At 41.0% G+C, this 12,971-nt stretch overlaps 1 protein-coding gene across 5 annotated transcripts in view; it reads right to left on the bottom strand.

Annotated features, from left to right (window-relative positions):
- ninl (ninein-like) overlaps positions 1-12,971 on the bottom strand; it is a 145,136-nt gene that overhangs the window by 22,956 nt on the left and 109,209 nt on the right. For 2 of the 5 annotated variants that reach the window (XM_060831713.1, XM_060831716.1), the window contains 4 exons: positions 10,561-11,214; positions 9,254-9,358; positions 9,093-9,162; positions 5,219-5,503 (listed from right to left, as the gene is read on the bottom strand). In XM_060831713.1, the coding sequence (XP_060687696.1) occupies positions 5,219-5,503; positions 9,093-9,162; positions 9,254-9,358; positions 10,561-11,214 (1,114 nt within the window). The remainder of the gene's footprint in view (positions 1-5,218; positions 5,504-9,092; positions 9,163-9,253; positions 9,359-10,560; positions 11,215-12,971) is intronic. The other 3 variants (XM_060831714.1, XM_060831715.1, XM_060831717.1) reach the window with 3 other exon arrangements.

The following is a 12,971-nucleotide window of genomic DNA, read 5'->3' as shown; positions in this document are numbered from 1 at the left end:
AAAAAAAGGACATTTCAATAGAATTCAGTCGTAACTAATTAAGTAACAAAAAGAATGAATTTGCATTTTATGGCAGCCTTCATGACTTTAGGCTGTTGCAAGGTGCTTTACAGTAAGAAATAATTTAAAAATATATTCACTCTTGTAATGTAAGGTAACATGGCAGCAATTAAGACACTGCAAGGATCTATAAACACAGGTCTAATGACCTGATGATTTGTTTTAGTGGCAATGGCTGAAAAGTAGAACATACAACATAGAACAATACAGCACAGAACAGACCCTTCGGCCCTCGATGTTGCACCGACCCAGGAACTATTCTCAGCTTGTCCCCCTACACAATCCCAAAATCATCCATGTGCTTATCTAAGGATTGTTTAAGTCTCCCTAATGTGGCTGAGTTGACTACATTAGCAGGTAGGGCATTCCACGCCCTTACCACTCTTTGTATAAAGAACCTGCCTCTGACATTTGTCTTAAATCTATCACCCCTCAATTTGTAGTTATGCCCCCTCATACACGCTGATGTCATCATCCTAGGAAAGACTTTCAATGTCTACCCTATTTAATCCTCTGATCATCTTGTATATCTCTATCAAATCCCCTCTTAACCTTCTTCTTGCTAATGAGAACAGTTTCAAGTCTCTCAGCCTTTCCTCATAAGACCTTCCCTCCAGACCAGGCAACATCCTGGTAAATCTCCTCTGCACCTTTTCCAATGCTTTCACATCCTTCCTGAAATATAGGGACCAGAACTGTACACAATATTCCAAGTGTCGCTGCACCAGTGTTTTGTAAAGTTGCAGCATGATATTGCGGCTCCAGAACTCAATCCCTTTACGAATGAAACCTAACACACCGTATGCCTTCTTAACAGCACTATCCATGTGGGTGGCAACTTTCAGGGATCTATGTACATGGACTTCAAGATACCTCTGCACATCTACACTACCAAGAATCTTTTCATTGATCCAGTAATCTGCCTTCAGCCTATGCTTCCCAAAGTGCATCACCTCACATTTAGATGCATTGAACTCCATTTGCCACCTCTCAGCCCAATTCTGCAGTTTATCCAAGCCCCCCTTCAACCTGTAACATTCTTCCACACTGTGCACTACTCCACTGACTTTAGTGTCATCTGCAAATTTAATAATCCATCCACCTATGCCTGTGTCTAAGTCATTTATAAAAATGACAAACAGCAGTGGTTCTAAAACAGATCCTTGTGGCACACCACTAGTAACCGGACTCCAGGCTGAATATTTTCCATCAACCACCACTCGCTGCTTTCTTTCAGAAAGCCAGTTTCTAATCCAAACTGCTAAATCACCCTCAATTCCTCTGCATCTTCTCCAACAGCCATGTGGAACCTTATCAAAGGCTTTACTGAAGTCCATGTATACCACATCAACTGCCCTACCCTCATCTACATGCTTGGTTACCTTCTCAAAAAACTCAGGTTGTGAGACACGACCTGCCCTTGTCGAAACCATGTTGACTATCTGAAATCAAATTGTTGCTTGCTAGATGATTATAAATCTTATCTCTCATAATCCTTTCCAAAACCTTTCCTACAACAGAAGTAAGGCTCACTGGTCTATAATTACTGGGTCATCTCCGCTGCCCTTCTTGAACAAGGGCACAATATTTGCAATCCTCCAGTCCTCTGGTACCAAACATGTAGACAATGACCACTCAAATATCAAAGCCAAAGGCTCTACTATCTCCTCCCTAACTTCCCAGAGAATTCTCTGATAAATCCCATCCGGCCCAGGGGACTTGTCTACTTTTTGTTCAAGAAAGGATCAAGGCAAAAGATGGAAAATTATAGGCCAATCAGCTTAACCTCAGTTGTTGGTAAAATTCTAGAATCCATCATTAAGGATGAGGTTTCTAAATTCTTGGAAGAGCAGAGTCTGATTAGAACAAGTCAACATGGATTTAGTAAGGGGAGGTCATGCCTGACAAACCTGTTGGAATTTTTTGAAGAGGTAACAAGTGGCTTAGACCAGGAAAACCCAGTGGATGTGGTCTATCTAGACTTTCAAAAGGCCTTTGATAAGGTGCCACACGGGAGGCTGCTGAGCAAGGTGAGGGCCCATGGTGTTCGAGGTGAGCTGCTAGGATGGATTGAGGATTGGCTGTCTAACAGAAGGCAGAGAGTTGGGATAAAAGGTTCTTTTTCAGAATGGCAGCCGATGACAAGCGGTGTCCCGCAGAGTTCAGTGTTGGGGCCACAGCTATTCGCATTATATATTAGTGATTTGGATGAGGGGACTGGGGGCATTCTAACAAAGTTTGCCGATGATACGAAGTTAGGTGGACAGGCAGGTAGTACTGAGGAAGTGGGGAGGCTACAGAAGGATCTAGACAGGTTGGGAGAGTGGTCCAGGAAATGGCTGATGGAATTTAACGTGAGCAAGTGCGAGGTCTTGCACTTTGGCAAAAAGAATAAAAGCATAGACTACTTTCTAAATGGTGAGAAAATTAGTAAAGCCAAAGCACAAAGGGATCTGGGAGTGCTAGTCGAGGATTCTCTAAAGGTAAACATGCAGGTTGAGTCCGTGATTAAGAAAGCGAATGCAATGTTGTCTCTTATCTCAAGAGGGTTGGAATATAAATGCAGAGATGTGCTACTGAGACTTTATAAAACTCTGGTTAGGCCCCATTTGGAGTACTGTGCCCAGTTTTGGTCCCCACACCTCAGGAAGGACATACTGGCACTGGAACGTGTCCAGCGGAGATTCACACGGATGATCCCTGGAATGGCAGGTCTGACATATGAGGAACGGCTGAGGATACTGGGATTGTATTTGTTGGAGTTTAGAAGATTGAGGGGAGACTTAATAGAGACGTACAAGATAATACATGGCTTGGAAAGGGTGGACGCTAGGAAATTGTTTCTGTTAGGCGAGGAGACTAGGACCCGTGGACACAGCCTTAGAATTAGAGGGGGTCAATTCAGAACAGAAATGCGGAGACATTTCTTCAGCCAGAGAGTGGTGGGCCTGTGGAATTCATTGCCACGGAGTGCAGTGGAGGCCGGGACGCTAAATGTCTTCAAGGCCGAGATTGATAGATTCTTGTTGTCTCGAGGAATTAAGGGCTACGGGGAGAACACTGGTAGGTGGAGTTGAAATGCCCATCAGCCATGATTGAATGGCGGACTGGACACGATGGGCCGAATGGCCTTACTACCACTCCTATGTCTTATGGTCCTATGGTCTTTCACTCCTTCTAGAATTGATCACACCTGTTCGTAACTAGCCTCAAACCTTTCTAGTCTAAAATCTCGTACCTCATTCTTCTCCTCTACAATATTCTCCTTTTCCTGAGTGAAAACCAATGAGAAATGTTCGTATAGCACCTCTCCGATCTCCACAGGGTCCACACTCAACTTCCCACTTCTGTCTTTGATTGACCCTATTCCTACCCTTGTCATCCTTTTATTCCTCACATACCTATAAAAAGCATTAGGGTTGTCCTTTATTCTATTGGCTAAAGACTGCTTGTGGCCTTTCTTTGCACTTCTTAACGCTCTCTTTAAATCCTTCCTAGTTGATCTGTAACTCTCCATTGCCTCATCTGAACCATCTTGCCTCATCAACACATAAGCCTCCTTCTCCTTCGTAACAAGAGATTCAATTTTTGTTGTAAACCATGGTTCCTTTATCTCATCACTTCCTCCCTGCCCGACAGGGACATACCTATCAAGGACATGCAATATCTGTTCCTTAAAATAGCTCCACCTTTCCATTGTCTGTATCCCCTGCATTTTGCTACCCTATTCTATGCATCCTAATTCTTGCCTAATCACATTATAATTGCCCTTGCTATCGATAACTCGACCTGTGGCACGTACCTATCCCTTTCCATGACTAAACTAAACATAACTGAATTATGGTCACTCTCTCCAAAGTGCTCATCTACAACTAAATCAAATACTTGGCCCGGTTCATTACCGAGCACCAGATCCAGTGTGGCCTCCCTTCTTGTCGGCCCTTCGACATACTGTGTCGGGAAACCCTCCTGTACACATCGGACAAAAACTGATCCATCTGATGTACTGGAGTTATAGCATTTCCAGTCAATATTGGGGATGTTAAAGTCCCCCATAATGACCACCCTGTTCCTTTCACTCCTACCCAGAATGATTTTGCTAATCCTCTCTTCCACCTCTCTGGAACTTTGCGGAGGCTTAGAAAAAACTCCAAGCAGTGTGACCTCTCCTCTTCTGTTTCTAAGTAAATAGTGGTCAGTTGAGATCCTCACCTCTTTTACAAAATTAGTGCAATCTCTTACACTCGTCTTACAGAGGCCTTAGTGTAACGCCTCAATCACTAGGATAAGTTTATTGATATCAGTGCATTTGCACTATGTGTACATACAAACAGTTTTGCAGGAATGTGACTTGGGGAGGGCGAGATGAGGATCCTGGAAAGGGAAGATTGGGGGGAGGTGTCCACGTGTGTGTGCATCTGTGCATGTCCCCATCTGGGTAGGGTGGGGGTCATGGGAGGTGCGGAAGAAGGGAGACTGACGGAAGGAGAGAGGATCTCCTGGCCCACTTTGTTGCACCACCTATTCCACCCCTCCAACCCCCAGGTCCTGGGCCCACTTCCCTCTGAGATTTGAAACTATGAGTGATCCCAAATTGTCAACCAGTTGTGGTTGCATTTAGATAATCAGATATAAACTTTTATATATTTTTCAACCCTTTAAAAATGGTGAAAAACAGAGGCTCCTGTGGTGGGAGCATCCAGATTAATTTCAACATTGGCCAAGGCCTTGTACCCACTTTCACATTGGTCTGGAGTCTTGTCGCAACATGCACAATGTGGATTTATGCACACCATAAATTATTCTTAACTTATTAAAAAAAACCACTAAGGATTCAAGTCCCATTTCAGATTTTTGAGCACATAATCTAGATTAGCTGACCTCTCAGTGTAGTATGGAAGAAGTTTTGTCTTTCTCAGTTGTTCTAGTCAACATTTATCACCTAATTTACTTTAACTAAAAGCATATGGCCTGGCCATGTAATTCAATTAGATTTATGGGATTGCTGTGTGCAAACTCCTCCATATTAGAATGGTGACTGCTAAGTACTTAATTAGCTTTACAGCACTTTGGGATGTTGTATAGAGCTTTCACAATCTCACAAAGTTCCATCTGATCTCAAAAGACCCATAAGGAACAAAGAAGAAACATGTCATACCTTTTTCTTAGCTGCCTGCAGTTCCTGTTGCATGAGCTCTTTCTCTTTTTCCCATACAGATTGCTGTTGGAAATGCTCCTTCTCCAACCTGCTGGAAGTCTTCTGCAGTTGTCTGGTAACACTGACCACCTCTTCCTTCTGCTGGGAAAGTTCAGCTAGTCTTGTACTGAGCATCTGAATGCTCTGCTGATTAGCTTCTACCTTGGCACTGAATAGTGAGTTCTGATTGCTGAGCTGTACATTCTTGCTATTGAGCTGGGCAATTTCAGCCACATACTGTTTGTTCTAGACAAGATTGATTCAAAAGAACAGGCAATATTTATCTCACATTACAATAGCAGATTTTAGCACACTATTCTTTGAACATCTAGATAAAGAGAGAATAACTAATACCTATATGTGTAAAACCATTAAAAAAAATTCAATACACAGAAATGGATAAAGTAAACCAAACTGGTGGTATGCTTGTAGCAATTTTTAGTATAATCTCCAGTACTTATAGTCGGCAATGTGGTGCAAGATTTTAATCCAGTGGTAGTGAAAGAAGGCTGCTCTCTCTGCAAATCAGGATATGACTTAGAAGGGAACTTGTAAGTGATGGCAGGCTGACATGCCTGCTGTTCCTATTCTTCTAAGCCATTGGAATTGTTGGTGCTGTCAAAGAAACCTGATGTGTTTCTCACCCCCTGTTACAACACGGGGTAAGCCCCCCCCCTCTGCTAATTTAAACCAGCAACACAGAAAAGATTTACTCCGTGCAGTCATCTGTGAAAATTCGAGAGGCAAAAACTATCCCAAAAATCAATATTTAAGTAAAAATTAACAACTTTATTATAAGTCTAACAGAGAAAAGTAATTAACAATTATTTACAACTTACTTATCTAAACCTATCTTTTTACCTTCCCCACCCCCCGCAATACTGGTCCGATAAAACTCCCGATGAAGATTTACAGAAAAATTCAAAATTTCAAAACCAGCCAGCTGTCGAATCTTCTCTTTGGGATCAATTTCTTTTTCAATGCAAACTCCTTCTCCAGACAGGTACCTCTTGGAGAGTTCTTACTAGCAGCCTACATCTGTTGGTCTCTTGGCAGTTCTCCCCCAGCTGTTCAATTTTTTTCCAGTTTTATACCCCCAAAGTATTGGATCGTTTCATTGGTTTTAATACTGTCAAAATACTAAACTCAAACTTGATTGGAGTTTGGTACCTTTGGTCATAATTCTAACTGATTGGCCGAATTTGAATTTGTTTTTGTCTCATAGCAACCCAGCCAATGCTAGCTGTTCTGACCAAGCATTACATTGTTACATTGTTCTGGGCTTTCTGTGCTTCTCTACGTCCTTGCTAGCTTTCAACTCTCTTAAAAGGTACAATACCCCTTATACCTTGTTTCATTATTTACCATCAGTCACATCTGGATATGGCAGGACTGCAGAGCTCTAATCTTATCTGTTAATTGTGCGGTCACTTAGCTCTGTTGATCATATACTGCTTCTGCTGTTTAGCACACTTGTAGTCTTATATTACAGCTTCATCTGAATGGCTCCTTGCTTTTAGATATGTGACTGAGGTTAGCATGTGCAACTTTCCTTCTCAACCTCTCCCCTCATCTGAGGTCTGGTGAACCTCATGCTGAACATCATCCACCTGATGAGAGAGTTATCCTTTGGTCTGGTAGGGCTATGGCAACTTTGCCTTGACTTTAACCCTTGATAGTGCAAGAGAACTTGCCAGCAGCAATGTCGTTTGAACCAAGGTCATTTCCTTGTCTTGACAGTAATGGGAAGCGATAGAAATGCCAGTCAACAATGCCTGAATTATGCCTGAATACAATGCTGCTATGCCTTGTGGATGCCTAGATCTGTTCTGAATCTACCCTGCTTAACACAGTGTTAGCACTACACAACACAAAAGGGTGTCCTCAATGTAAAGAAAGGCTTTGCCTCCATAAAGAGGCACTCCAATTAATTCTACCATGGACAACTGCATCTTCAATTCGTAGTAGAATGAGCCCCTTTCTAATCCTAGTGCCCTTTAGAAGTGGGCATTCAACATGAAACAATGCTGAATCATCAGCAGAGGGGGGGCAGTAGGTGTTAACGAGTAGACAATTTTTTTGCCTGTGTTCGATCCCCAAAGAGGGAAACACTCCAAGTCACAGCATTAACAGTCATGAACAACTGGAGATATAAGGGAATGAATAATACTAAAAGAAAGGGCTTACAAAAGACAGCACAGATCAGACTGAATAGGAAAGCTACAAAGACTAGCAAAGGATTATAAAATAACTTCTAAAAACTACTAAAAGGGATTCTGATGGATAGGTCATGCCCAACAAACCTCACTGAATTTTTTGAAGAGATTAAGACAGTGGATGTTATTTATATGAACTTCCAGAAGGCATTTGATAAAATACTTTATAAGAGACTGTTAATTAAGGTAGAAACCCACAGAAATGAAGGCAAATTAATGACTGGGAAATTGGTTCAGAGGCAGGCAACAGAAAGTACAGATAATGGGTAGGTAATGGCAGGATGTGGCCAATGGTATCCATTAAGGGTATGTGTTAGGGCCCAGCTTATTCACATTATTTATTAACCACTGGATAATGGCGTAGAAAGTCATATATTCAAATTTGCTGATGACACAAAGTTATGCGGCATTGTGGACATTGCAGATGATAGGATAAAAACACAAAGGATATTGATAGACAAAGTTAACTGGCAAAACTGTGACCGATGGAGTTCAATGTAAGTGAGTGAGAGATAGATCAGGGTACTCTCTAGATCGTATGAAGTTAAATACAGCGGATGGCCAAAGAAACCTTGAGGTACACTTGCACAGATCTTTAAAATGGCATGAAGAAGTGCAGAAAGTAATTAAGAAAGCTAGTTAAATGTAGAAATTATGAAAGTACTGTGAACAGATCTGGACACCACATCTTAGGAAAGATATAGTGGCCTTGAAGAGAATACAACAGAGATTTAGAAGAATGATACCTGGACTTCAAGGGTTGTGAGGAGAAATTATACAAATTAGGCTTCTTTTAATTTAGAAGGTTAAGGGGTAATCCGATGGAAGTCTTCATGATATTAACAGGAAAAGACAACTATTTCCACTGGTTGGGGATTCTCAAAACAGGATTCTGGATTAGTGATGCTGGAAGAGCAAAATCCGGTTTCCAGCATCTGCAGTCATTGTTTTGAGAATGGTAAAAACAATGTATGAGAATTAGGGCCAGACCATTCAGGATAGATGTTCAGAAGCACTTCTGCACACAGAGGGTGGTAGACGTTTGGAACTCTCTTCAACAAATGACACTTGATGTAGGATCAGTTGTTAACTTTAAATCGGAGATAGGTAAATTTTTGTTAAGCAGAGGTTTTAAGGGATATGGCCCAAAGGCAAGTATATGAGGTTATGCCAAAGATCAGCCATGATTTCATTGATTGGTGGAACTTACCCAATGGGTTGGATAGCATACTCCTGTTCCTATCAGATATAAGACTGCATGGGGTCCAAAAACGATGCTGAGAGAGGGCAGAGGAAGGGGCACAGAGGTTTTGAACAGAGAAAGAACTACCCAATAGGAACGGATGAGACAGCCTCAAATCACTTTCTTGCAGATGTCAAAGAAACATTTTAAATTTATCGACATGGGTTCAACTTAAAATCACACCCTAATAGACAAGAGATTAGAGCTGTAACTTAATATAGCTGTCAATTTCAAAGAGCCAAATTAACCTACTAGATTAGTCAAATCACATTCAATTAATATCATTCTTATTCCACTAAATTGTTTCGGTGAAACCAGATTTTGGTTCAGCCCAAAACAACATTTCTAACCAACAGTGACAGGTTCAAATCCTTACCTGTTTCTGAAGTTCTTCAGATTCTCTACATCTGCGCTCTCTTTCATCTTGCAGGTGTTCCACTTGTTTCCTGTACAGCACAATCTTTTTTTTAAACAAGGAATTCCAGCCACCAAAAACACAAGCGTTTTGCAAAACATCAAAAGCACCACTTAACTTACCTTTGTTCATTAACTTCTCCTTCCAGATCCCGGAACTCCTGTTGAAACTTCGCCATTTCTCTTTTCAAGGAAGAGTTTTCTTCAGAGATCATTTCAGACTCACATCTAAGGAATACATTATTCTTGTCAAATAACTACAGCTACCCTCTGGAGAATTTCAGGAAGTGCTCCAAGTACAGAATTTAGGGAATCACTAAATATTGGCCCTGATGTTGCAAATACTCTTATCTGGTCTAACATTGTTCATCATGATGGACATAGAATGCAAGGATTGGAAGTAAGTGAAAGACATGGCGATCATGTCAGACATGCAGAGATAATCTCCATGCTTTTAGTACATTTACCACCATCACCAAAACTGACATAGATGATCCATAAATTAAGTTAAATTTGACTATTCTACCATCATTGACGTCATGTGTGTTAGAGGGTGATAAGGACATTTGAAAAGCTTGGGTGAAACAAATTAACAGTAACTTTCAAAGGGAAATTGAACAAACACCTGAAAAGGAGAAATTATGCAGGACATGGGGAAAGAATAGAGATTGTGACCATTTGGATAGCTCTTTTACAAATAATGTTCTGCCATGCTATGAGACTATATTATTCCATGTTTGCTCACTTATTTTCATGAGTTTATTCCTGCAAATGGAATGTTTTAGATGAATGCATTAACAAACACCCTTACTAATTTCAACTTTAACCTAGGAAGACTGATTAGTAGATCAGATTGGACATTGCAAAGTGCCTGAAAACAACTTGGGCTTCAAGAAATTAAAGATTAACAGATGCTTCTCATGAATTGAAGCAGCTGACGTAAGAGCACCTCCAAAGCACTCAGCTTCCATGCAAGGGGTCCTTCAAATTCCACAGCATATTGTCTTTGAGGTATATTTTCATCTTGGAATTTGAGCAGCTTGCTTTATATTGGCAGAGTTTCTGATCACTGTATGATTAACCTCTTCTCCTGCTCATCCACAGCGAGAGCATTGGATATAAATAAATAGGTCCAGAGTACAGTCAGAAAAGGTAGGAAGTGACTACATGTAAACCTGCAAATTAGCAGTGACAAGGCACAATGGCACAGAAAAGGCAAGCCTGATGACATTGCAGAAACTTCATTCTTGAACAGTTGCCAAGCATGAAGAAATCAGTTTTAATTGTTGACAAAAAGAAAGCAAGGTTTGCATGCTTGATTTTGATTAACAGGAGATTAACTGTCAGTTCATGATTAGGATGCAATTCTTGTGATTAGTAGCAGAAGTAATGTGGTCATTAGCGATTCGAAGATAATTATTATGACAAACCTGTACTTCTTCTCAGTCTCAAGTTCTAGCTTAGTTACCAACCTCTGCAGATTCGTTGCCTCATTTTGAAGCACTTGCTCCTTTCTTTCTGACTCATCCATTACTTGCCTCAGTTTTATTTCCATCTTATCTCTTTGCTGTTTTAAACCCAATATCTCATCTTCTTTATTCTTTAGAAGTGCAAAACACTCTTCACTGGTCAAAGACTGGACGTGGATTCTTTGGTACAGGCAAGGGTTGTCCTCAGTGGGTTTTTCATCAGGATGTGTTAGATATTCCATGTCGTTCACTCTTCTTAGCTCTTTTACCTGAGCCTTTAAGCTCTCGATCTCACAACTAAGACTGCATATTTGTTCTTTGTACTTGGTTTCCATTTCTTCCCTCTCTATTGCAAATGTTTTGCAGATCTTAGCCTGTTCCTCATGCATCTTTTCCTGCAGGTTTAGTTTTTCTTTCCTGGCCTCATTGCAGGTCATCTGCACATGAGATTCCCAATGACTTTTCTCTTGACTCTGTTGTCTTGTAAGCTCCTCAATTTTCAGCTCATATCCCTGGATCAGCTGTGTTTTCTCAGACTGATACTTTTGTGTTAAAGCAACATGGTCAGCTTCCAAAAGTGAGAGCTTCAGGTTAGATTCATCTTGTGTTGCCTTCCTAAGGATATTTAAATACTTCTCATTAAACTATAGAAAACAACCTTCAAAACAATTATTTCTGTAAGGTATTGGAAATATAGCATTTACAAGAAAAGCAGTGACTATTAAGCGCCCTCCATGTCACATTACCTTGGATCAGACAGCAAGATATAGATTCAAATTGATGAGACCAATCACTCTGTTCCCCAATATTCTAACAGAAATGAATAACATTCACAAAGGGTAGTATTTCACAATCATGGCATATCCCAAAGCACAGTATACTTTTGAAGAACAGTCATTGTTTTAATGTAAGAAATGTACAGCTAATGTACATACAGCAAGATTCCATGAACGTAAACAAAATAGTAACTAGATAATTAATTGTTAGTTGAAAGATAAGGAATGGGCAAGAAACCAGGAAGGTCCTGCCTTGTCTATTTATGTAGTGCAGGATCGTTTGCGTTTTTCTAAGAGGACAGACTTTAATGCCTCACCCAAAGGATAGCTCCTCAAAGTATAGAGAATGATGAAAAATTAACTTATGTGCGATCGATCACAAGAAAATATACAGGCCAGTCATCTTATTAATTCTTGGGCATGGTGTTACTAGTATTTATTGCTGAATCAGGATTCAGTAGATGTGCTAGGCTTTCTTGAACTCCTGCAGTCAGTATGGCTTAAGGTGCAGGTCATTTTTTTTGGCCGGGGAGTTTAGGACTAGAAGTCATAATATCAGAATGAGGCAATCAGCCACTTAGGACCAAATTGAGGAGAAAGTCAGGGCAGCACGGTGGCTCAGTGGTTAGCACTGTTGCCTCACAGTGCCAGGAACCCAGGTTTGATTCCCACCTCAGACAACTGTTTGTGTGGAGTTTGCACATCCTCCCAGTGTCTGCGTGGGTGTCCTCTGGGTGCTCCGGCTTCCTCCCTCAATTCAAAGATGTGCAGGTTAGGTAAATTGGCCATGCTAAATTGCCCACAGTGTTCAGCGATGTGTTGGTTAGATGTATTAATCTAGGGTAGATGTAGGGGAATGGGTCTAGGTGAGTTACTCTTCAGAGGGTCAGTGTGGACTTGTTGGGCTAAAGGGCCGGTTTTCACACTGTAGGGATTCTATATCATTCTATTTTATATCAAATTTCTTCACTTAAAGTGCTGTAACCTTTTGCAATGTTTTATCAGGGATTAATAGATTTTTGGATACTAACAAATCAAAGGGTACATGGATAGTGCAGGCAGATGTGGCTATGATAAAAGATCAGTCACAATCTAACTGAACGGTGGAGCAAGCTTGAAAGGCTGAGTGGCCTACTCCTGCTTCTGTTTACTCCTTTATGCTTCAACTTTGCCGTTACATAGGAATTTAGAGGATTCTGACTCAATAACAACGAAGGAATAACAACAGATCAAGTCAGGAGATTGTGTTTCTATGCTCACGGCCCTCATTCTTGCAGAGCTTGGGTAATTCAGGTTTGGGAAATGCTGACTGAGTGTGAGAAGGTCACCAACCGAGCTACAACTGATATCAACACAAAAAAGCACTGGAGATCACAACAGGTCAGGCAGCCTCCATTGGGGGAGAGAGAGGGACAGAGAGTAAGCTAACGTTTCAGCTCGAATGGATGTTGTCTGACCCACTGTAATCTCCAGCATATGTTGTTTTCAGTGCAGATTCCAGCATCCGCAGTAATTTGCTGCTACAACTGATACTGACCTAGATATGCATATTAATCTCCAGTTCCCACTTTGACCTAATGATGCCCCCTTGTGTCT

The sequence above is a fragment of the Hemiscyllium ocellatum genome, chromosome 10, assembly GCF_020745735.1.
Source record: "Hemiscyllium ocellatum isolate sHemOce1 chromosome 10, sHemOce1.pat.X.cur, whole genome shotgun sequence".
Classification (NCBI taxonomy): Eukaryota; Metazoa; Chordata; class Chondrichthyes; order Orectolobiformes; family Hemiscylliidae; genus Hemiscyllium; species Hemiscyllium ocellatum.
Note: the sequence above shows the minus strand (reverse complement) of the source record. Positions and strands in the feature narration are given on the sequence as shown.